Source organism: Strix uralensis, chromosome 11 (assembly GCF_047716275.1).
Source record: "Strix uralensis isolate ZFMK-TIS-50842 chromosome 11, bStrUra1, whole genome shotgun sequence".
In the NCBI taxonomy this organism is placed as follows: domain Eukaryota; kingdom Metazoa; phylum Chordata; class Aves; order Strigiformes; family Strigidae; genus Strix; species Strix uralensis.
This window is the reverse complement of record NC_133982.1, coordinates 17,645,604-17,672,199: the sequence shown is the minus strand read 5'-3', so window position 1 is coordinate 17,672,199 and position 26,596 is coordinate 17,645,604. Positions and strand designations below refer to the sequence as shown.

Below are 26,596 nucleotides of genomic sequence, written 5' to 3'. Positions count from 1 at the left end.
CCCCTGAGTCTGGTCCTGCTCACCAGCCTCAGACAAGAAATAAAGGAAATACAGGTCCCAAATGGGCACCTATGTTATCTCACTCATTCACCTAAATACTGGCTTAAAATAACCCTGGCTACAGCTGCCTTCTGCCCCGCACAAGGGAGCTAAACCCCTGCTTGCAGCATGCTCTGCTACCCATCTCCCTGGCTCCACTTTCCACTTCCAGCAGTGCTCCACAATAAACCCCAGGTTTGTCTTGCCTCCACTCCTGCCATTGTATTGTCAGGATCCATACATCTGCCGACATCCACCAACATCCTTCGTAAAAGATAACACACCAGGTATTTTAAAAGCCAACCTGTCAGAAGGTATTCGATGCTCCAGACAGCACTACTTACCAGATAGGGAACATGCACTGCTCACAATAAGACATGCATAAAAACAGAATATACTTTTCTTGGGAGACTAATGCTTACCTAAAAAAAATAAATCCAACAAAAATATCCTATTTTTCAACACTTAATTCAGCTTCCACTTGAAACAATATGTTTCTATACAAATTCTGTTTTCTTGAAAGAAAACAACTTATAAAGCTTTTAAAGTGCTCTAAAAATAATTTTTTCAGTGTCAAGAGCCAGAGAAAGCCAATACTCCGAGCACAAATTCTGCCCCCCCTTGCTCTTTTTAACAGAGAGGACTTGTTTAATCTTACCTTCAAAACTTCTTATTTCCCTGCCATGCACTCCCAATGTCACTGTCGGTATTGACTAAATTGTGCCAACCCTTGTCAGAAAGGACCGTCGCAAGAAAAGCCAGTTTAAACAGAAACTGCTTATCTAAAGGAGGGAGAGCCCCAGGTTCTCAAGCAGAGGAGATATTTCAGCATTAAAGAATTCTAGGAGCTACTCCAAGACGCAAATTTTTGTTGTCTCGTGCACTGTAAGGATTTTAAGCCCAGAAAGAAGTTATTTATTTAGTCTATATACTTAGATTTATAACAAAGAGAGAGGATCCATCTACACTCATCTGGGTGCCTTCTGCATCGTTTACAACATACAAAGTAAACCTCAGCTTCCTCAAAGACAGAAAACAAGTAATAAACAAGTCTTGACAAGCAAAATTAAACACTGTCCCCCAAATATCCAACTATGAACAAAAACGCCTTTAGAGGTTTCTCTCCACGTCTCCTCAAAACGCAATTAAAACCAGAATTTGCAAAATGCCCTAAAACCCATTTCAGCCCATGCAGCAGGGAGCAAAGGACTCACTCTCTCCCTCTTCCCTTTTTAACACCACTGGACCTCAATCTCTACAGCCAATCCCTCCCTTTGGGCATCTGCAAGTGGGAATATTTGGAAATGGTGTAAGCAATCCTCCTTCTCTTTTAAAGGCTCAAAAACATACATTACTGCTCTTTTTTTACCACTTATGTGCAGGCATTTGAAGCTAAGACTTGTTCACCTCCTCCTGGGCAAGTGGGTAAGCATATATTCCCTTACCTTGTTATGGTTAGTGAGTTAAAGATAAAAATAATCCTAGAACAAACCACCAAGAAACACTTCTTTAATCTCAGCAGACTTTAACAGCCCACCCCTGTCCATGCCTTTGGGAAGAATGAATAAGATCTGCAGTGTAATATTCTGGAGGGGCAGAAGAGATTTCTACATTCCCAAGCACAAGATCTCAGACTTAAAACTAATGTTTCAGAGAACTGCACCTCCAGCCTTTGAAAATGTGTATTTTGGAAATAATATCCCTCCCAACCACTTTTAGACATTTAATGTGTCCAGCTGTGTTAAGAAACCAAGCAAAAGTTCAGTGTCAAGTCAGGATTATGATCTTTTTGTGATTTATGGAGGTAAGTACAGTCTCAGACAGAAGAAAAACAAGTCACTTGATGCTAAGCAGACTCAGCACCAGGGCTCCGACTAATGAGTTAGTGAGGGTGAGGCTTCACGTTCCTGCCTCTTATCTCACCAGCTGGAAGGACAACATATAAGAAGGGAGAATACAGCCAGTTGGTAAAAGACAGGCAGACCCAGCACCACAGTACTTGCAAACACAGTATTAGTGTCTGCAGTAGAGATGGAAATGCTTCAGAACAGGGAGGCATGAGCTATTTGATAAAGGTGCTGCACTTCCCACAGGTAAGAATATGCCCCCAAATAACTAAGCACATAAATAAGGTGAAACTACTATTACTGTGGCTGTAATAGTGTCAGGGTATATACATCAAGGCAAGGTCTTTAAGGAGAAGTAACATCTAACTAGGCTAAGAAAACCTTAAGCCAACCATCAGCCCTCCTGCGGATCTGAAAGGAGAGCAGCATAACCCAGGTTAAACACAGGCTAGCAAGAATTCCTCTGATTTGAACTACACAAACAGAAGAGAAAGCAAACAAGATAACCCAGAAACATTGGCTCTATCTTTTGGATTAGAATCCTGGGCACAGCTACCACCTTCATTTTCACTGAGTACATCTCTGGCACTGAGATGATAAACACAGTAAGCAAGAAGGGAGGGAGCAGCTACATTCACCACTGCTTAAGAGAAAATCAGAAGGTTAGCTACATCACATACATGCTTTTTTAGCCATAAATTTAATGCGTAAGTGAAGTAGAAAGAGAAGGTGGAAGGAGAAGTGTTAGATGCGATAGACCAAGTGCAGACGAAAGCCTGGTTTAGCATTTGCTCCCATCTGCTAATTCCTATACAGCTGATCAAGTATATTTTATTAAAGCATTGCAAAACTCTGTCACATTCTTGTTACAGCCTCCATGTTGGGGTATTCCAAAGCAGAAGTCCAACACAGACCACAGGAGTAAAAACAATAAAATGGTGATGGAAGGAGGTAAGCGGCAGTGAGAAGAAACAGTCATCTTACCCCTTATGCCTACCTGCTCTGGGGTCCCAACAAAAAAGTCACCACTGTCCACGCTTTTTGCAGAATCTGCATTTGGAGACATCACCTCTTCGTTGGTGTGACCGATGACAAACACAAGTCTTCTACCAAAATTCAGAAGTTTCCCTGCCTTGAAAGTTTTGATCAATTTGCTACTGTGACAGTAAGGACATCTATGGCTGACCACGGCCAAACACACCACCACTGCTCTGTCCCTGGGGTTTTTAATTCTGACTTGCAGCTGTCTCTGCTCAGCCAAACTCACTCCCTTCCATACCAGTCAAGCGCTTTTATTATAGATATCATATGCTTGGATACCAAATCACTCAGTCCTCCTGCACAGACTAAGATATTTAATCATTCACTGCAACACTAACCATCTATTCTTGTTTCACAGTCCCTCTCCATCACCACCAAACTGTCCCATGCTACTGCTCTGCACAGTGAATACCTGGCAGGAAATACATCCCTGAGAGAGAGCCAGAGAGCAGTCGTCAATCTGCTCAGAGTGAGCAAGGATGCTGCATGGAAAGACAAACATTTAGTTACCATCCAGGCTTTTATCTCATCTGATGTTTTAACAGCAGTTTGATCCCAGAAACATTCTGCAACACAGTTGAGTCACTTCGGGCCACACCAGGATACATACATGACACCAAGCAGTAATGGCAGAGATGCTGGAGGAAAAAAATCTGAGATTTCCACCTTTGCATGAAAACAGTAAAATAAGGGAAAGTGGACCGCCTAAAAAGGGTGTGTGTGGGGGAAAGGCTGAGAACGATAACAGAAAGGGGAATCTGTGCAACTACTGCAAAGCTAAATGCATTCTGATTCCATGTTTCCATGGAAAGAGTTTTAACAGTACTGGGTAAAACGCCAAATACATTTTCATAACGATTCACACTGCATGAATGGAAACACTTAAGTATTCTCTATAATCTGCACTCTAGCTCTAGATACAATTCTCTCTCCTTTGTCCTTTACTTTTTTCTTTTTAGTCACACCATTCTTTTCATCCTTCGCTGGAAGATAAAGTCAGAAATGCCGTGCCTGGATACTGCTAGAGCCTGTTAGTCTTCATCAGTGGCCAAGAGTCCTGCTCATCTCTCAGACAGTTGTCCCTACTTGAGGGCTCTCAGATTGCATCGCTATGTTTCATATTCTAATGCAGATCTTAAGACGAGAGGTATCATGCAAACATCAAGTCTGTACAAACCTCCAGGATAACACAGGCCAGGCAAAGTAACCCCACAGCAGTTCTACCACTGGTTTGGCAGTTTATTTAGAGCTGCAGCATATTGTTCATTGGACATCTAGTCCTGATGGAAACACTGAAAGCAACAGAGCGTCCAGAGGTTCCTAAATAACTTACTCAAAGAATTAACTATTTTAACCCTTCAAAGTTTTCACCGTCATTCCTACAGTCTCAACTTGTTTAACCTTACTTTCCAAACGCTGCATCTCATTTATGGCTCTTCCATCAGAGTAGGAAGTGGGAAGAAGGCTGTTCCCCATGCATATAGTTATAGTCCAAAGCTCCCCAAATGGCAGGTGCTGCTTTGAACCCAGAATGACAGCTCTGCCCAGGTCTCATCTCACTTTTGAACCTGGCCCATTCACAGCACGACCTCCCAAGCATTTGGGCTGACACAACAGCTGTCACCGCTGAAGCCATGATCCAGTGGTACCCAGGGGCTTTCTCCCTCCATGTGTCACTTCTCGCTGTGGTTCACTTTTCAGGAGACTTTTGGGATTTGGCACAAACTGTCCCAAAAAGCTTTTCCAAATCCTGAAAAACTAGACTTAAAAAATCTGCCACACAGGATAGTGGTTAGTGTAGGATGGCAAGAAAAGTGAAGCACCAGTCCATGACTCCTCACAAAACCCTGGAACAAATGTATGGTAATATAATTAAAAACCTCTTTCTCATATTAATGAGGTTTTCCTCTAAGGTGGTGTAACCACCAATGAACTGCGTAAAACTTAAGTCTACAGAAAAATGTAAGTGCTGGCCTCTCTACATTGTAGGGTGTCAACTCTGGCTTCCAAAATATCAGAATGCAGCTAGATAGGTTCCTTCAGAAGGATAAAAACCCAGTGACGTGATACACCAAAGTACCCATTTGTCATAATAATGCCATCTCCATGGAAAAGTCCGCATTTGGTCTCCCATGTTATCACCTTATTTTCCTCTATATTTAGACCAGGAATTCAGTGTGCAGTAACCACGTCTACCATACAACAGTTACACCACAAAACTTTAAGAGATTTCAAACACAAATAAAAGAATCCATATGATACAGGAGATTGAACCATTCAAAAACAGCACAGTATTTTGCTTCTCAAGGTACAATAGTCAATGCCAGCATTCCTTTGCTACAGCAACAGTCTTATACATCCATTATTTTATGGATCCATACTTTCATGGCTGCATAAAAAATGAATGTATCTAACCACTGGAAGAGAACTCCAAAACCAGGATTTTCTATACTGGAAGTCCTTTAGCTCTGTGTTTTACAAACCTGTGAAATCATGGAGTCAGATCCTAAAAAGGGCCTCAGAAAGCTACTTTACTACACTGATGTTAAATAATTTGTAAGACTGAATCCATGATATTGAATGACTGAATCTATGATGACTGAATCCACTGATGTTAAATAATTTGTATGTCTGAATCTGAATTCAGAGTTGTTTGTCTGAAGCAAGCCAAGAGCAAGCTGCGCAGAAGATCTGTAATTATTAAGCAGTTGTTCTAAATCTGCATCCATCTGAAGACTATGGCAGGAATATATACACAGCTCTGTCTTCGAGGCAGCAGTATTTGCAGATGGTAAAGAAAACTGCAGGTAGCTCTTAATGGTTTTAACAATGAGTGTGAAAAAGTTGAGGGATAAATCCCCTTTGCAGCTGATACTGGGAGGATGGCAGAGACAGATATTTTATTACAGGAAATTAGGAAATGATGAAAAAACAGAGTATCAGGGCTACACGCAGCAATCTTTCCCTCTAAAAACCACTGTCTGTTGTGGCTGAAGGGCAAGGCGTAGGGAAGAACTCACTCACCATCTCTAGAGATCAGTGAGGGCTAGTACAAGTCCTGTGGCCACAGCGAGCCGTAGGGGTGGCGTGGGTGCCTTCCTCTGCCCCGTCCTGCCACAGGCTCACGCTGAGCCAAACCTGGGAGCAGCATCTCTGCGCTGAGTTGGGGATTTGGCTCTGCATCTGCGTTCCTGCTTCTCTCACTAACATCCGTGAATCCTGTGACTGAGCTTGGAAACGACTGTCTCGAGCTGAGGATTAGCAGCATTCGGGAGAAAAAGGCATTGGAACTGCAGCACCCAGAGAAGTTAAGCATAGGACAAAAAAATCCTGCCACAATAGCTGTATAAACACCTTCCTGCTACAGATTTCAAAGCATGAGTAATAGTAAAGGCCAAACAAGAATCCCAGCCTGGTTTGAATTTCTTTTTCTTTTCTTTTCTTTACCCCTGCTTTTACTCTAACTCCCCGCTGCGCGTACCGTGGACTGAACAGCTTACACAGTGATGCACAGAGCAGATGGCGAAACCCAGGGTGATCTGTTCTGCACAGCGATGAATTTACTCAGGGGCTGACCGTCTGACACAATTTCCTCCCTAGATCTCTCAAACCTCTGCTTTGAGCATCCGGGGCAGACACAGGATGCTGGTGGGTGTGAGAAATGGCCTCGCAGATGACTAGCCCAGAGCCTTGAGACGATGGGCATATGTGTGTCACCCGTCAGCACTAACGCCAGGCTTAGGGCAGGCTCCTTTTTGGCTGGGTTTTTCCATGTTTACTCTAGTTACAGGACGTTTACAAAGAGAGAGTTACACAAGTGATTTTAGAGAGGCAGGGTGAGGATGCAGCCTATTGTTAAGGCTACACTTTCCACCGCCAGACCCAGCTCTGATTTGTTTCTAACACTTCGGCTACTCACTCTGAAATTGCCCATGCTGTTGGGAAGCTTCCCACGCTGTTCTGCAGGCTCTTTGGAAAACAGGGATTTGCAATCACCATCCCATAGTATGTACATATGTACACACATGCAGATGGAGAAAACAGACTTCGGAGTGTGCACAGACAACCTGAACTTTGGCAGGTCCTTAGGGTGAGTGGTTTGTTAAAGGAGTTATTTCCTAAGAAAATAAATTGGAGCCTGGAGAACTATAACGACCCCTTGCCTTGGGTCACTAACAAGGTTCAGCAGTTTTTAGCCATGAAGCATCTCTCTACTACCTGAGGCTTGACCAACAACCAGCACTGGCCCCAGGCTCTCCTCCTAAGGACCAGCCACTAGAGGGGGGTGACACTGTATACGTTGGCCATAATCTTCTCCATTTATCTGATGACTCCAGGGAAGAGAAACATGGAAGACTACAGTCAGTGGAGGAAGAAAAAATCCTTCACACCTACTGTCCATCCCAACACCCACCTCAATGCTGTGTGGGTCTCTACTCTCTCCCACAAGCCCTTTTCCACCAAGTCGAGCCCATCCCCTCTTCCCACCTCCATCTGCTACAGTCCTGCCATCCCTGTCCCCTTCCTTTGCACACCCCGCCAGACTCTGGCCAAGCTGCTCCCTCCTCTTCTCCCTGTTCAGTGAAACACAAAGTTGAGGGCCTACAAACCAAAAGTAACAGGCAACAACAGACCTGGGGCTCTGTCCCAACAGAGCATCATCTATCTTATCTGTAACAACTCCCATGGAAGGAGGTTTCCTAGTCTCCCCTAGGTGGTCTTGCGACAGTTTCATGATGATAACAGGATGTTTTCTCAACATCCAGCCTAAATCATCCTGGCAAATTAGCAAATCAGTAAATTAAGCTGCCATGGAAATCTGGGATTTTAATAACCACTATTACATGTTGGCAGACTGCTAGATTGCACAATAGTTTTCTTTTTGTTGCACTGAATAAATTTAATTCTTTCAACCTCTTCTCATATTTCTTAATCCCTTCTCCTTGCTTCCTTCTGGACACTTTCCAGTATGCCTGTGTCCTCCTTGGAGCAGGGCACCCGAAAGCAGATTCAATGACACTGATGATGCCTCAGCAGTGCCACGCACAAGTAAGTCACCTCCCGCACCTTACGGAGGACACTCCTTCAATATGACTCAAAACAAGATTTTGTCTCTTTTGCAATAGCCTCTCGCTGACAATTCATTTGTGCTCCACTAAAAATCCTCAGTCTTTTTCTAGCCATCCCTCTCCAGCTCAAACCTGACTTAGTAAATGTGCATTTTGATTTCTTCTTTGCAAATGAAGCACACTGCGATTGCTTTTCTTTCTTATCTGGATGCACTCTCCAATTTTTTAAGGTCACTCTGAACCCTGACCCTGTTCTCCCAAGTGCCTGCAACCCCTCCCAACCTGATGTCATCTGAGAGTGTTATAAACATAGTTCCATCTTCTAAATCATGACTGAAAATATTGCAAGTTTTCCCCCAGAAAGTGATCTTGCTGATATGTCACACATTACTATACTACTTGGATCAGTGGAGAGATAAAAGCGCAAATCTTTTTCAAGCTTCATTCTCTGTGAAGGTATTTAGAAATGCCATGTTTATCTGGTAGGCTGCAACTTCTGAAAATATAGACATTAATTAAGAACTAATTCACGTGGTACAGGTAGGATGCATTAAATTCAATAGGAGCTAACTAATGAAATTAATAAATCCAACCAGAAGGCTATTTCCCAGTGAACCCTGTTTCCGGGGTCAGGCAGCTACAATTTGTCAGTCACAGGTTTAGACAACCGAAGCTGTCGGATGAACCCAGCAGTACAGCCTTATCGATCGTGCCACATGAAGACAAAGATTCAGGTAATAATGAATCATAACTGATTTCTGGGATCAACACAAGAAGAGAAGTATATCAGGGTACAGTTCATTTCCAACTGTCGCTTTACTTTCATAATCCTGAAGCCACGAGGTGCCATTTCTAAATTATTCTAATAGCACAGTATGCAGAAGCCAAACCAGATTTCTCATCAGAATTAAGAATCTAAATTTATTAGATTTAAAAAATGCTAAAGTCTAATTTTATTAGATCACATCAAGTTATTGCCCCAGCTCAACTCAAGATCCCCGAACAAAGCAGGAAGATAAGGACTAGGGGAGTCTCCCCAGGAGGAATACCCATCACCCAGCATTAAAGGAGCTTGGGAAATTCTGTTTACAGACTTTCTATAGCTGAACAAATACAGCCTCTGAGAAAACATTCTGGAGATTTAATGAACAGACACTTTAAAAATCCATTTTAATTGGAAAAAACATTTTTCCATTATTTTCTTTTCAGTGCTTATAACCCTATAAACCATTATTTTCCTAAACATTTTTCAGCTGCAGCTTTTCCATGACATGCACAAGAGCCTCTCTCAGGCAAAGTCTTCTGAAACAACTACAGGGGAAAGCATGTGCAATCTTATACATGTAGTACTGGCATCACAGATCCAGCTCGTTCTCAGTCTTCAGAATCCAACTCACAACAAGGAATTTTCCCCCTTCTTTTTCCAGTGAGTCTGCTCAGGCTTACTGTCACTCAGCCTGATTGTACTATACAGGAAGATGTACTTTTTAGGCTCCAAAACATTTTTAATAGTCTGTGCATATAAACAGCTTTCCACATTGCATATTTATAGGTAACATTGTGCAAAATTCTCAACTCACAAAACAGGAGTTAATGCAGTTCCCAAGGTCTAAAGTTGCTGACAGCACCAGTGAGACTGCTAAATACCTGCAGCTCCTAACAACATTTCCGTTTGCAACAACTTAAGAAAACTGCTTTTACTAACCACAAAATGGCTCTGTAATGAGAAGGCAATGAGCACCTGAAAGACTTCTGGCTACAAAAATAGTCAGCACTAAATAAAGCAGAAACAGGACGTGGCAGGAGATGCACACTTCACGACGGCTTTCACCGGCCAGCTCCCTACCCAACCTACACGTGTGAATTAAGCTCTATTTATAAGTCTTCCACTGATTTTTTTTTAAATGACCTTAATATAGTGCAGTTGTTATTTTGTTTCTGTTGAACTTAGCAACAGGAAACCCTGTCAGTCCTGCAGCAAACTTTCCATTCCCCTGGCACTCCCATTCCTGCACCAGAAAAGCCAGATTTCTAAAGAGGTGTTTGACCCGGTGGGAGGGAGAGGAAGAAGAGAAGAAAGCACACACACACAAAATCAAAATGCCTGTAAAACATGCAAAATGGAAGCCAAATTCAATATGTTTCTTTTTTCCCTTGTTTGAATGGAAAAGGTAGTGCCCTAATCTGCATTTTCTAAAGATACTTTACTACCAGATACCTAAGCATTAGTCATGAAAATTATCTTTAATAAAGGGTAGGTAAAAAAAAATCATCAGCATCTTTACACTCATGCATTCCTGTAACAAAAGACTGACTTATCAGACGGCACAAATTTTAGCTTGTAAAGTTATTCGCTCTAGTCCCTGGCTAACTCACCAAGCAAACTGCTACAGAAATTAAGCCTTAACTTGCTAAAAACAAAATAAACCTGATTTTATTACAAGCTTTGGCAAGACTGTTCTGCTGCCTAAAGAGTTTTACTGTGGGATGAGCAAAGTTTTTTGGTGCTCCACCCTGCAATGTTAACTCATCCCTGCAATATTTTCTCTTTTAACAGCTAATGGTACGCTAACGCACAAACACAGCTGCTCAATGGCAACGTGCACCAACACAGACTGCAAGCAATTTAGCATTTACAAAACACTTTCTTTTTCAGGAACAAGAAACTATACATAAAATAGAGCAACAAATGCAAATCCAGCTAGGAAAGGTAAGACCAAAAAACCCAGCTCTCTGATAAAGCAGAATATGTATTAGGAGTGCTTTAAACCAAAATTAATGTTCCTGTCAAGCCCAATATTCACGTGGGTTTTTTATCATAGACAGCCCTTAAATATGGCAAAGCACAACAGAAAACAACACCAACTGATTTCTGATCCCTGGCATGACCTTTTTAACCGACATGAGGAACACAGGGTTTCCCCCCACATTTGATCCCCGTATGTCTTCCCATTATTAATTTTTCTTCCAGCAAAGGCACTAACACTCCCAGACAGAGATGCCTTTAGACCTCGGAGTCTGCGCATGCACCAACACCAACCGCAGCCATGGTCCCCTCTGCCAAAAACTTCCCGGAGTGTGAGAGGGGAGGGAGAGACTTGCCAGGACCACGCACGTGCGGGGACCTGTGAGGTGCTGCCAGCCCCACGCAGCATCGCCAACCCCACGCATGTTACAGGGCATCGCTTTTATCAAATTATATACAGACCTTGGTACAGCCCTGACTCATGAGGAACCTTTTGGGTCAATCTCTATGTCACCAAGACAACATCAACGTGGCTTAATCCAGTCGTTGAAAAATGCGAAGATTAAAAAAGCCCACACTATTTTTAAAAGGCTAAAACAATGTCACAGTGATGGATGCTGTTCAGCTTTGCAAAGGCTACAAAAAGGAAACCAGTAGGTTAAGCAGCCAGCCACAGCAGCAGTGGCGTTTCTTTAAAAAGCACAGAAAAAGGACAAGGTAACAATGCGTAAGTGGCACTCACCGCTTCCTCACGGGCTGCACTCTCATGCTCTTTCAGAAAATCCACCTCGTCTTCAGTTTTCATTTCCAACTTCCCTATGAAAACAGAGAGTTTGCACAGGCAATTTAAAAACAAACTTCTTTCATCACTGCTGATATTTTTCTGTTTATTCAAACCAGTCTCAAAAAAAAAAAAAAAAAAAAAAGAAAAGAAAACCCAACCCCAAAACCCCTTCAACAAGTCCATTTGACTTCCAACATCTGGTTTCATTCCCGACTTTGCTGCTTGTTTGTTATTAGTTTTAACAACTATTGCGCCTGGAACTGAAGGAAACTATGAAACAGCAGCGAGCGCAGGGTAAAACTGAAAAGCTCTAGGTGAGGCTGAGCACAGCTGCATGTATTTGCCCGTGTATCTTCTTGGCTCCCATTCATCTAGTTTAAGCACCAAAATTTTTGCTGTTTTATTTCTTACCATAACCCCAAGATACTGCAAGAAACCAGCCTTGCCTTCTCTCAGCAGGTATTTTAAGTGTTGAAAAAATAAATCACAAGCTTCAAAAATTCAGCCCACCTGCACTGCCTTAAGGATGACAGTTAGGTCCGTGGACTAGGAAAGCAAACCGTTTTCTGCTGGAGTTTACAAGGTCCAGCTGATTTTCCCCTTCCTCATGGTCCCGTGATGGTGTCACCACCGCAGTGGTACAAACATCATGTCCCAGCTGCTTTCTCTACCCAGTGAAGTTTTCATCACTCCTCCGGGCTTCTCTTCTGTGTACCTTTTCCTGGCATAAAGTCAATGTCCTAATACTCTTTCAACCCTATGCTAATGACTCTCCTGACACACAGGATGCTTTTAGAGGAGTGATTTGACCAAAACTACCCAGACAAAGAATGGCTGTGCTAGGGCTAAACCCCCCTCTAATTCCACATTTCTACTAAAAACAAACACTGGATGGATGACAAGGCCTTCTTAAGGGCAGCATGTTTGCAGTGAGTTTACCTGTTCAGGGATTTAGCAAGACAAGCCTCCCATCTTCATGGGGAAATTGCACTAACAGCTGTCACCAATGGTTTTCCATCGGCATTAATGTCTACCCTTGATTTTGGGACTATCTGGTTTTGCAACATTATATTGATAAACTAATCCAACATCATTAAGTCAAATTGGCATGATTTTATCTTGATTAGATGAGTTTGTGGGCAGACTCTCAGAAATCGGAGGTAATGCTACAAATTTCTGTGAGTCCCATTTGTTGGCAAAGCAGAGAACACAGTCATGACGAGATCTGCTTGGGGTCATGGCAATGCCATGATGGTTAAGATCTTGGTCCAAAGACAGAACATGCAAGGAAGAAACCTTTGGTGCACTGAGGATGGGAGAAGCAAGAGGTGTAGTGATACTCCATGCTGGGTAAGAACTAGGGGATGAAGACATGTGCCCTCAGGGAGAAATTCAAGGGGACAATTTTTAGCACTCTGACACTTCTTCCTAAACTTCTATTAAGGAACATATCTCAAATGAAAAACACTATAATGCTATCACAGAGGTGTCTGGGCACAGAGCACCTTATCACATGTGTGGTATCGTCAGTGACATTCATTATCAGTTCATCCTGCTACTCTAACAGGGGAAGGAAATTGTAGTAAGTGCTTTTCCATATGGAAAAAGCCATTGATGAGAATGAGGTGAAAACAGGTAAAATTCAAAAATAAGGTGATATTCTGCTACCTGGCAATGATTGTTTTCTGTAAATGCTGAGATCTACAAGAGGTACACTAGGGATATTTCTCCCAGGAGAAGAGCTAGGGAGCAGTGATTACAGTATTTGATAATTTAAGATGCCCCAACCATACAACCTAACCTTGCTGGGGTCTCATTCTGCCAAGAAGCTGCAGCTACTCAGAGATGTTTTGTCAGCATAAACACACGCCTTCTCACCCAGCCTGGCTACTGTGGTATGATTTCATATCCTAACTGTCTGCTTTCTAATGAGTGGCATCTACCTGCCTGACTTGCAAATAATGTGCTTGCAGAACCCATTACTCAGCTGTAATGCAGTTCTGAGCCTAAAGCTAACAGCATGAGGAGCTGCCTTATGAAAGTAAAATCTTCTAGCTTCATTGCCTTCTTTCAGTGTTGTTATCAGTCACTAGATATTTGTCTGGATAAGGCAATTAGCCCTCTGAAGTCTCTGGTTTGGGGGTAGGCTGAAACTAAGTGGAGGCAAGGAGATAAACAGGTATATATTTGGGAGCAATTTCACAATATAAATAAAAAAAATTAAAGAGCCCAATGATTTAGAGTAATGGCAACAGCAATTATCATCCGGTTACATCTCTGATAAATCAGCATGACAATAAAGCCCTCTGACCAAAGGTGTTTCTGAGAAACAGCCTTGTGACCTACACTTCCTTTGGGAAGGCTTTATTGTAGTCTATCGAAAAAAGATCTAATTCATTCTGAGCACTGATGACTCCTGCATGGCTATAAAATACTCTGTACAAACTCAGGCTGCAGGGAAAACTCCCCAGTACTGACACAGCAAAGAAGAATTGACACAAAGAGTTGAAGGCTGACAGTGAACTAGTTAGTACATGAAACGTGCTACCCAAAGCCTAGGCATCGACAGGAGGAATGTACACAGCAATAGTAATAAACAGTAAATCTGTTCTCTTGAATTACTGACATATCAGAGTTCTAGATGCTGCTTTATAGGAGGCGAATTTCAGAAATATTTCAAATAGTGAGCTTGGATTCATAGCAGTTGCTTGTCTCTGCTTTAAGCTAATATTTCATTTGGGCTTCCGTAACATTTTGCCTCAGAGCAAACCTAGAGTTCTTCAGGAGAAGATGTTCCAACCGAAATTTTGCTTTGTGCAGCATCCCATTGCAAATAAACAATTCTTCCTTACGGAGAGGTCAGACTGCTGTATTCCAAGACCTTTCAGCCTCAAAACCTTACATATTTTAAATCAGTAACAGGCTCTCCTCTTTCTTTCACCCCCTTTCCATACCTTAACACAGAATGATGCCTTAATATTACTTTCCTACTGCAGTCACTATCTTACTGGACAGTTTAGTCCCTTCTCCTTTTAAAACTTCCCCCAGACAACGTCATGCCTCCAAGAATCCAACCAGAGATAAAGACCTGGACTGTACGGACAGTGCTGGCAGAGCAGGAGGCTCCCAGAAGAAAGGAGCCCTGCCAGGTATTGACTTACAGCCCCTCCCGTCCTATTGAACCGTCAATCTGCCACAGCACTAAAATAGGTTCTTTCTGAAAACAGCTTTATAATCCACCTTTAAATCTTTCTACTTATTTGCTAACGACCTCTGGCAAATGTTTACTGGTTATCTCCCGACACATCAACTTTCTAAAAATCCTGAACTCAACAAGAAAAGGATTTGCTGGACCCACCACTGACCCCCCCCAAATAATCAATCCTTCCCCCTGCCCTCATTTATTCTGCTGTTACACATCAGAACAAATCCTCTGTCATCACCCCATTCTCCATTTAGACTGAAGAAACAGCTCCCAGCATTAAAGCAATGAAATAGCTTTGTAGCTTTACAACTTCACGACATGTATCATGGCAGATTTTTTTTTTCCATTTTAATGTTTTGTTTGTTTGTTTGTTCAGTGCTGGGAAAGCAAGAAGCACTGTATCATTTTCTCATAGCAAAGAAAAAAATGGCAAGTGAAAGAGTTCAGCTGCTTCCATTTAACAGCTGCCTGAACAGGTGGAATATAAAGATCAGATTAGCTCCATGCTTCAGTAGCAAATTCACCTATGATTTAATTCCAGGCTGAAGCAACAAACCCATTTCTCTTTCATTCAATTTATCCCTTCATTTCCCTTTTTGGGGTTACCTGGTGATGTTTTCTATTACCTCCTGTCGCACGGGCACCAGACGTCTACGCTGTCCCCCAAGTCCCACTGCTCTCCCCTACCACCACTCATCCGCGGGGAACGCCGGTCCCGCTTCCCAGCCGACAGCAACAAGCAAAACACATCATCTGAGTTCCAGTATTGCTTAAATGCACTGGAAAACACCACCGGCTGCTCTGACCGATAAAAAAGCTTTGCAGCCCGGAAAAGGCGGTGGGGGGTAGGGCTTGCTGGCTTTTTTAAATGACCTAATACCACCAATTAGGAAGTGGCTTTGCACAGTTCAGAAGGACACTGGCAGCTGTTTCAAGTAGACGAGCAAAGAAAATGCAAGAGAGCCCCATTGTACCCTCTGACTCCACAATAGCAAAAATAAAGGCAAGAAGGGAAGGAATAGCACGAAGCAAATAAACCCTCATGCCCACATGAAAGAGTATAACTTGAAGATACAGTAATCCCAATAGCTCCCTCCCATTCATTCCTTCTCCAGGGAGGATTCACATGCTAGAAATTCTTCTGCACAAATTCATGGGAGATGATGTCCTGTCCCTACCTCCACTGCCAGCCAAGCAACATGTATCTGAACTGAAAGTTTTAATATGTAACTTCAGATTTCTCCTTTCTCAGAATAAAAGCCCCAAACACCTACACTTCCTCTGCAAGGCAGGCCTCCTGCTCTTATTTCCCTTCCTTTGCTGATGAGATGCTGGAGTCACATCTACAAAGAAAAAGCTGAAAAGTAGGAAACCAACTGATTTTTCCTACCTGTAACAGGATCAGCTTGTTGCACTGACAGCCTGACATTCCTCTTCTTTGTCAAGGAACTTAAATCCACTTCTCCATTAAGGCTGGCTCCCACATCCACTGCAGGCTGGGGCTCAAGTCCTGCTTTTTCTGCGGCTGGTAATTCAGGGGAACAAGGTGTCTCTGCTACAAAAACCACCGCATCAAAACTTTTTACCATTTTAGGAACTTTATCCAGAGAGGAGCCATCATCTACCGAAACCAAACTCTTTACTCCCACATTTTCCAGTGACTCAACAGCATGTAAATGGCACGAACACGGCAAGAAGGGTGATTCGGGTACAGCTCGGCTTTGCTTTCCATCAGACTTGGCCGAGACCTCCCCCTGAGCTGCTTTCGCAGGGGGACCAGCATCGCTCTCCCCAGCTGGACAAACAGTGTCAGTGCTGGAGTCGCTGTCGCACGTGGGCTCTTCTGCGATGGGCTGAAGCGCTGCCCGGGGAAGCATGCTTTCTGTATCCTCCTGCTCTTCTGGATACACTGCGACGGGGGTTATTGTCACCGGCCTTAAAACTTCCTTACCCTCACAGGCATCGCTCAGGGCTCCCATTTCTGAAGCATCTTTTAATTCAGGGGTGCTGCTGTGCGGGGAGATTCGCTGTAGGGTTTGGCTGGGATCATGTTGTTGGTTCAGCCCCTCATCCAGACAAGGGTCACTCTCCACACCCGGAGACTCGCCTGCTGATGCAGGTCTATGCACGGTGCCTTCTACTGTACCCACTGCCCCGGTCTTGCACGCTTCCTCGGCGTGGACTTTCAGCCCAGCATCCACATCACTGCCACCTGCCACAGGCCTCCCCTGACTGCAGACAGAGGGTTTCACAACAGCAGCAAGAAGTTTCTCTGACAAAACCTGCTCCCTGCCACTTGCACAAGCCTCCTGCTCAGGTTCAGCTTTGGATCCTTCACCCTGCTGCAAGAGGCCCTGCTCCAGAGAGCCCTCGTCCCCTGCACGGTCCCCAGGCCAGCCAGCTCCAGCAGCTACCCCGCCATGCTCCCCACCGGGCTGCTGGGCGAGCTCTGCCGAGCCTGCCGCCACCACCACTGCTTCCTGGTTTTGTTCAGATTTTTCATAATGAATTGCAGAGGGTGTGCCTATTAAATTATCCTCCACATAGTCTGCGCCCTTGGCACACGTAGCTAATCCAGGGTCGTTACCTTGTAGAGCTGCCTCCTGCCCGGCAGGTGCCACTGCAGCATCTTGCTCCTGACTCACAGCTGGCCCCTCTCTGGGTAGGGGAGCAAGTGATTTCATCTCACCACCCAGCTCCTCCTGCTCCAAAGCACTTTCTGCTACCTCTACTTTGGTTTGTGCAGGCTCTTTTTCTGCCAGGCATGTGCTTGCATCCTCTGGAGGGAGTGATGCAGGCTCACATGTCCTCTCTTGAGCAGTGTCCAGTTTGAAGCTGTCGCCCATTTCATCTTTAACGACAGTTTGATCAGCAGAAGGGCAACAGCTAGCAACTTCCTGACCTCTGTCTGCAGAATCAGCGCTTCCTCCATCTCTGCTGCTGCTGGTATCAGTTCCTGCTAGCGGGGCTTCACTGTCCTCCATTGCTTCAGCCGCATGTTCAGTGATCTTACCGCTCTCCTGGCAACATGCAGGTTCTGCACTGCTTTGACTGGATCCACCAACTTCACCATTTTCAGGTTTAGCATCAGGGCCATCAGTTTTCACACTGCCTTCCAGTGAGGGCGAGCTGGCCTTCCCATTTGTGCAACCTGCTTCCACCTGCCCTTCTTGCTCCCCACTCTTACCGCTGCCGTGGATTTCCAAACCAGGACCAGGTTTTGATGCACACACGGGAACCTTCATCCCATTCACTGCTGGTAACGCTGCCCTGGGGCTCGCAGAGACATCCTGCCTCGCTGCGACAGAGGCATCACCTTGGCCTTCCAAGAAGCCACTGTTTACCTGATCAGTGCCTGAGTCTGCTCCAGTCTCTTTGTTATCACCAGTCTTGCAAAGGTCAACAGAGACATCGCCAGCACCATCTGCATCCATACCGTCACACGCCGGTACTGCTCCCACATTTGCATCCTCCCCATCTGCACACTCAGTGCCATTAAAATGACCGAGTAAGGGCTGAGCAGCACTGGCTGACTCGTCCTTAGCTGATGATTGCTCTTCTAGGTTTGCAGTCCTCCTCTTACCAGCCTCAGCCATCCCATCCTCTACCTGCTTCTGGCCCGCAGCCCTCTCAGCCGTCCCTGTACAGTTCCTGCATTCAGTTTGGCCCATAGCCACATCCACGCCCTCCAAGGAAGCTGGGGCTTCGCCTGCAGTTTCAACCACAGCAACAGTACTGTCAGCTGCACGCTCCTCGGCAGCTTGTGCTTCCTGATGGGGACTATCTTTACTGCACAAGCCAGCTTGATCCAGAACAACTCCAGCAGATGTCATTCCAGCTTCCTCATTTGTATTTCCACAGGATGGAAGATTTACGGCACCGTTTATACTTGCACACAGACTCACTGTGCAGCCCTTCTCATCTGATATAGTCCCAGAGCCTTCAGCAGAGGTTTGCCCCTCCTCTTCCGTTTTACTCAGTGTCACTGTATTTTTACTTTCACAGAAGCACTCTGGGCTCTCTGCATCCCCCAGGCTCAGCAAGTCATCTGGCGCCTCATTAGAAGCTCCTAAACTCCTGATGTTGCACTTCTCCTCCTGGTGGGTTTGGTCCGAGAGCTGCCCAATGTCCAGGTGAACAAGATCAGATGGACTTTCCTGCCTTCCTTCCATTTCTTCTAGGCTCTGAGAGGTAGTTCTCGGGTGACCATCTGGCTCTGCTCCTTTAGCACAGCTGTCTCCAGAACCTCCCAGTACAGGCTCTGTCTGTTGCTTTAAACTCTGTAGCAAGAAAAAAAAAATAAGAAAAGATTACTTTGCTCTGTCACACATTTACACCATCTCCATCACGTACAAGATCTGTATCTACAAATCCTATTCCATGCGACTCCTGCTCCCTCTACCTGTGATTTCTACCCGGTGTCGCCTGGGACAGAGTTACAAACATACTGCGGTGAGTATTCTATATGTTGATTCAGTAATACTGAAATTATTAGAATGACATAAACGCTGGCTGGAAAGAGCATCTGGAAGTCACGTAGTCCAACCCCCTGCCTGAAGCTGAACTATCACCAATGCAACATCAGGTCAACCATGACTTTCTCTTGCCAAAACCCCAAAACCTCCAATGATGGAGCACCCACCACCTCTCTGGGCAATCTGTTCCCATGCCACACCACCGTCCCATGAAGTTTTTCCTAATGGCCAGCCTGAATACCCTGAAGCTGAAATTTGTCCCTCTACCCACTTGTTACACCATCTGCCACCATGAGAAGAACTGTAATCTTTGTAATTGCCTTCAAGCAGCTGTAGGCATATTTCTTGAGTGCACTTAAATTCAAGATCAGTAAACAGCAGAATTCACTCTACCAAATAATGCAAATATATACCAGCCTAGTCCCAAAGGGCTTGAGCAAATGCTGTGTAAGAGCAACTTCAGATCCCTGCCTGATGGCACTCCCCAGTTCTCATCAGCATTGCTCAATTTTCTCTATATTGATGGAAATGCTACTTCAGATGTGGGAAACTCACTGATGATGTCCAAACACCACCACTTGTCTCCTACTCCTAGGACTGAATTAATCATCTATTTCTGAGAATTGCATGCATAATTAAATATCTGAAATTTATTTCTTGAATGGAAAAAAAAATTTGAAAATGATGACATACTATTAAAATTAATACATGTATTATCATGGAACAGCAGCAACATATTCAATTCCTGTCTAATCTGCATTTTCATTCCAGAGCATCTGCTTTGTCAAGGATCTCCCAAGCTTTTACAGTTTGATACAATCAAACCTTTACTTAAAAAGAACCGTCTGTTTCAATATCTCTTTATTCTCTGCAGCATATCAATGTTCACATCTTAGAAAAAGTGACTTGTTAAATTAACGAGCAACCTCAGTCCTTCAACATACACCCCACAGAGCTCCCTTGATTTGCCTGGGGTTTTGCACCGCTAACTTTCAGAGGTCATGCTGGTTTCTCACTAAGTGCCTGCGACTCTCCACAAATACAAAACTCCGATGAACTATTTCAAATATGTTATATTTTGCATTCATTCATAAAAAGACTCCAAAAAAATATATGCATCCTAGAATCCTAACTTAAACAGGTCCCTGCAAATTTTGTTTAAGCCCCTAGTTCTCAGAGAAATAGAATTTCATACCAAAAATGTCAGCTTAAATAAGCCTTTTCTCCCTGAATATTAAAATGGCCAATCTGTTAATTGATGCATCACAAGGAACTTCTGGGTACTGCATATACATCATCCCTGCTACACTAAGGATACTGCGTTTACTTGTCCTTCCACACTCTGAGGCTTGCAAATGATGAGCACTGCCGTTGAATCACTGAATCACAGACCGCTAAATGTACTTCTGGTGTTTGCCATGAATCCCCTATTTAAAATAATCCTGCTACCCATCTCACATATACGCTGTCACCTACACCTTAGCTCCCTGTTTTTGAAGCATCCCAAGATGGGTTAGCATTGGAGGCAGGAGCATGGCATCTCCATCATCGCGTAGCACCAGGGATGGGACACACGGCTCTGCATGCAGTGGTACCCGCAGGCTTCAGCTATTTTTTTCAAGGCCAAACAAACAGGATCAAACGGCGTGCTGGCCGTCTGGTGGCTATAACCCCACAGCAGAGCACGGAGACGGTGCTGCTGGTTCCCAGCCAGGATGGACAGACACAGGCAACACAGCCAAGATCGGCAGACACAGACAACAGCAACGCTTGCTTGGGAACAAGCAAGTTTTTCAAAAGGAGGGGCCGCGGCAGCCCCAGCATCCTCACGGTGAAGTCACTCTGCTGATAGCCTGAAAAATAGAGCCGTCTCCAAAGGAAGCCAACTGGCTTTTAACTGACCCAAAATGAACCTAAATGAAATAATTACAGGGCTGCTTTCCAAATTCAAATCAGATTAGAAGTGAAACAGTGCTGGAAAGAAAAAGTCTAAACATAGCCTTTTCTGATTTCATTGTCAGGCAAAATGTACCCATCTGGCATTCGCACGAGCAAATAAGAAGTGAGCTAGATATGCTGGCCATGCTTTAGTGTCTTTTGATGGAAAGGGGAAGAGATTTCACGGTTAGCCTCAATTTGCCAATCATGCCACCAGTTCCTGTTGAGATTGGGAGTAATTAACATCTCAGGCACCCAGGGAAGGGTGAAAATGGCTCAGCGTGGCCCATACTTCTGAACGTCCCCCCAGCCCACTGCCTGCAGACGATTCTCCCCTTCCTTAGTTAAAGGAACAAAAATATCCCATTATTTAGATCCCACACCTCTGTAAAGCAGATGTACGAGCTGAGAAAGGAATATCCACCAGTGATGCCAGCTGGCAAGACGGGCAGGTGTTTCTTAGAAGTGGCACAGAAGTGTCCTGCTATTTCCCCTTCCCATCGCAACCGAGACCCTGTGGCATCGATTTTAAAGCAGCAAGAGGAAGCCCTTTCAAAATCCCACTGTGGGGTCTGAGAGGAGTGCAGTGAGGGGATCACTATGGACACATATCTTGTGTGGCCGGGGCAGGACAGCCTCTGAGTCTTACATCAAGGTGCTAAGGAAATGGCTGTTTTCTGAATCACCTGCCCCAGAGACCTTTCCCTCAGTCTCCTCTCTGACCCTGAACTTCCCATCTGAACAGAGACATACCCATCATGCTCATTCCCCACAAACCCACCCTCACTGCAGAGCCTGTCCTGTGCTGCCTGACAGCTGCTGGACACTCCGGAGGGACGGTGTGCCTCCAGGGAGGTTTTCCTGCCCATCCAAGCAGGTCCCAACCTAATGGAGAAGGCAGGAGCTGGGAGCAGAGAAAGCCCACAAGGCCAAGCAGAGCTGGCATTGCACACCCTCAATCTGCTTCTCTTCTGAGAGAGAAAATTGCTGCCTAATACAGTTTTATGAGATCTCTCCATGCTCAAACGAGAAGAAAATAGGCAGGTGTCTGCCTGGATGCTTGATAATGACATCCAGAGAAAATGTCTAGGTAAATACACCCCCCGAAGGGTGCCTACGTATGGAAGTCCTCCCCAGGTGCCAGGCTGCAACCAGCCAGCTCCGCTTCTCTTTCATCCTCTCAGCTTTTTCCTTACCATGTGCTGGTGGCTCTGCATGTGCATCCGAAGGTGCCGTATGTCACTCTCCAAGCTGGCTGCTACCCCTTCCTTGGCTTCAGCCGTCAGCATGTAAACATCGAGCCCGCGGTGGTGCTTCACGCTGTAGTCCCCCGAGTGCACGGTGTGAGACAAGGTGCTCCAGGAGTCCGGTTCCCTGGCTTCCTCTCTGCAATAAAACAAGCACACATTAATTTGCAGGCGAGGAAGGATGCTGCATTGCAGGACACGCACGCTGTTCTTCACTCTGGACAGTCATCTAATCAACGGCCCGAGCAAAACAGAGCACCGGCTCCAGGGCCAGACAGACAAATACACACGCATGCTTCTTGGTCATGAAAATTAATGTGATTTAGAGTTAACGTCAGCCACAAGCTTTATTTCACAAGGTCCTTCTCAGGTAGAGAGATCTGCTTTTTTTCCCCAGACTATGAGAGACTAGCAGCAAAGGGCACACTGCTTTTTAAAATGGAATTTATTTCAGGTGAAGATCACCAAAGCAGCTGTTGCAGAACAACAGACACCTGAAAGACAGAACTGCAGAGGGACAAATTAGAAGGAATGAGGATTATCATGATATAGATGCTACAACTTCTACACCAAAACCAGCATGCTGCTTCACAAACACCCAACAGCTATCAATCAAATCGTAGCAATCTTTTCACTCCTGAAATGAATTTAGCTTGCCCTGTGAAAGTGCTTCTGTGCAAGATGTTCTCAGTGTTGTGGGACAGCTGTCCTTCTGCAGCACTATCACAGATTTTCTTTTTAACAATCAAAAGGAAAGAAAAGAAAGAAAGATGCTGTTGCAGATCAGAATGAAAAAATAACTCAGCAGTTACACATATTCAACAGAAATTTCTATTCAGTCATCTCTTTTCAAATATCAAACCCTGATTTTGCACAGGCTTGCGACTCAAAGCAGTAATTCTTCAGGTCTCACTGAGCTGCACAGAGGCTACATGGCCCCTTTAAGGGAGTGAGGAAACATTTATCTTATGAAGGTGTTCATCTAAAGCTTCAGGTTTACGGATTTCATTTTGAATCAGAACTGAGTCAGGAAACCCAAAATCTGTTTTAATTGTTCCAGGACAGAGCCTTTCTCACAGCACCCCTCCAAGCACTGCATCCCCCCAGAGAAATGTGGAGCTGAGCAGACATGGGGGCTTATGCTGATCTGCTCAGAGGTGTGAGAAATTGAAATTTCTCCATTTTCCTTTCAAGTAGGGCTGCAGCTACCAACAGCCAGCCCCAGCTGAGAGCACGTCCCCTCCCTGTCGAGGAGACCAGCCCATCACAACAGGCATCCCCAGATGTCCCTCTGCAGCACAGCTCTGACTGTATGCAAGTAATCGGGGATTCAAGAATATACATATACAGCAAATGTACACCGTCAACCAGGTGAAATCACACAAAGATTTCAGCATCTTTAGCAACTGGTTTCTTACTTTAAAAGTAGCAAACCTTTCTAATGGGCAAGTGCTCACCTAGCAAACCACAGGGCTACCTCTCTGGGAAGCCATGCAATTTGAAAAGCAAAGTCATAACGAACAAATGATACCATGACTGGCAACAGGAATGGGCAGAACAGGGTGGGGAAACGGTTGGACGGTTCATCATATGGCAGAGAAACCTGTGCAGACAACGGTGGTGGCAGCAGTTGTCTCCACTCTGCCCCAGCACAAACACCCACCCGGTTCTCTGACTCATTTTGGGTTAAATCTGCAAGGAAATTTAGACAAAGCGAAACTACGTCTTCCAACATTCATCACTATGTAACCCAACTGACTTCAGTGGAATTACTCTTGATTTAACAAAATCAGTATTTTCATAGAGAAACAGAAGGAAGCATCCAGTTTTTGGTGGTGATTAGTATAAATCCATGGAGGCAGTGAAGTCAACTGAGCCATTACAAGTGACTAAAGAAATGACCTTCCTTTAACAAGGAAACACAGACCTTTCTGTCTGGAGTATTTTTCTTTTCAGCTGTCATATATGAGAAACCACTGTACTCAGGGCCTCTCTCAGAGTACAACGAGGCAGTCAGCACAAAACCCATATTCACCCACTCATGGTGAAAACATCAGCTGGATTAAAGAACTGAGCACTATGAGTCTGCTCCACTTTCTCATCAGCTTCAAGGACACTTATGGGCATCTTCAAATTGGCACCCACAAAGCAGCCTGCACAACTTGAGCCTTAAAGGACCCTCAGCAACTTCAAAAGCCTCAAAATCTGGAGCAAGATGACAGGCAGAGTCCCCTGAAACACTGTGAGCACACCCACCCCTCCTGCAACCTGCCATCTTCACCTTCACAGGCCCAGAAGGATCAAATAATCACTTCTGCTAACAAAGACAGCAATTTCCTTTCATATTCAAGCTGCCAATCTGTATTGCACTCTGTAAAGTGCTTTAAACCCTTTGAGAAACCTAGATTTTTCTCACATCTAGCCAAACAACTCCAAGCTCTCATTTTTAGTAGCAGTCACCTACGTGGCACAAAATCAAGCAGTAAGATGGCTCAATCTACTGACTCCTTCAAATCCTTCCTTTCATATACTGCTGCATCCTGGCACTAATGGTCTGCAGCAGAGAGGACAAATGAGTATTTGCAAGTGTTAACTTGTTTGCACACCCCTATTTCTGTTGTTCAACCAATCACTTCCAAGGCCTACACTGAGCTCAACCATTTGTGTCTTTCCTGCGTGTCTCACTGCAAGTCCTGGGTTTTACTGAGATGATAAAAACATGCTTTCCTCCAAGAAAAAAAAAGCTTTGCAGTCATGCATTTTGTACTCACTGGTTGTGAAACATGCTTATTTTGTACAGATTAGGAATTTCTCTGGTGGTTATATAGAAGGGCATACCCAAGCTGGTCTACTAGGATATAAAAACAGATATGTAAATATTTACTGAAGTTTTATTAACAAAAATGTACATAGAAACTCCAGCATTCGACAAGTCTGAAAATCTGCTTCTGTTCAGCATAAAAATTCAGTTTGCTGCAGTTTGTCAGCAACAAGGGAAATCTGTCTTCTTAGGAGGTTTAACCATCCTGGGGCAATTCTTTCTTACTCTCCCCTTTTCAACAGCTTCCCATCAAAATATGTAAAAGATACCAGTGAACTGAAAATCTCATTGGCATCATCTCGGAACCCAACTGTTGCAGAAGAAAGTATCTTGCTTGGTTAGAAAAGCAAGGACTGCTCAGTAAGGTTGACAGACAGTGTTCACTAGCTCCACGCTCGGCACAATCATGCCGTGTCCCACTGAAAAAGCCTGGAAGAAGTCCTCCAGCTCCAGTCCCGGCTTCTTCTGTCCCATGGAGGTAAACGCAGAAGGGAAATTGCTGGCTTCAAGAAAGGACAGACTTACCAACCAGCCCTTTATCTGCGGAAAGGTGGCTCAAAGAAGGATGCCAACCCCAAACAGGCCAAGAGGAAAAGCAAACAAGCCTCAAAATACTCTCAGGCCATGACCTGCTTGATCTGGGAGCTGATTAGATTGCTCAAACCGCAGCATCACTTCCTGCCCATTCAGCATGTAAGACAAGACAATAGGTAGTGTTTTTTAAACCTCCTGGCATTGCCTGAGCAGACTCATCCCTGGCAAAGAGGAGCCGTGGTGTACTCGTGTGCTGAATCTCTTCTCATCTCGCGGGGGAACAGATAAGATGGCCCCGTGGCCAGTGAGCAGCGGAAAGAGGGAGAGGAAAGCCTGCAACGACACAGTGCAGCTCCTGGCTTCCTGCAGATATGGGCAAGATATTTTTAAGAAGAGGGAAGATAAGTGAGAAAGGGAAAACCAAAAAAAACGAGTAAAAGCTCTGCCTGCCTTCAAAAGCTGCAGAAACTGTGCTTGGTAAGAAGGGCTTGAAATCAGGTGGTGCCAGTGCTCTGGGCAGGCATGTTTTCTGGTACGGAGATAAGAGGTTTTAAATGGAGGGGAGAGGAAGAGCAGGGGGGAAGAGATCAGAAGACAAACAAAAAAGCTTTAGTGGGTTAAGCAAAACCTTGTGTTAGGAAGATTTATCCCAGTTTTACAAACGGGCAAGAAAGGCAGTGTGGGAACTCAAGGTGTTATTTCCTGGGGATATCCCCTCCAGATTTCTGAGATGGACTTTGGCTGAAACAAAACAAACTCAGTAGTGCTGCCAGCTCTTACGATCTTACTGCAAGCCTGACAACAGCTGTGGGTTTACTCTGAAAGCACCAGCTCCTAGATTCATGTGCTA

At 44.5% G+C, this 26,596-nt stretch overlaps 1 protein-coding gene across 6 annotated transcripts in view; it reads right to left on the bottom strand.

The window, feature by feature from the left end:
* The window catches only part of AKAP13 (A-kinase anchoring protein 13), a 224,487-nt gene that overhangs the window by 85,581 nt on the left and 112,310 nt on the right, over positions 1-26,596 (bottom strand). For all 6 annotated transcript variants that reach the window (XM_074881090.1, XM_074881091.1, XM_074881092.1 and 3 more), the window contains exons 8-10: positions 22,341-22,530; positions 16,122-19,011; positions 11,485-11,558 (exon numbers count right to left, since the gene is read on the bottom strand). In XM_074881090.1, the coding sequence (XP_074737191.1) occupies positions 11,485-11,558; positions 16,122-19,011; positions 22,341-22,530 (3,154 nt within the window). The remainder of the gene's footprint in view (positions 1-11,484; positions 11,559-16,121; positions 19,012-22,340; positions 22,531-26,596) is intronic.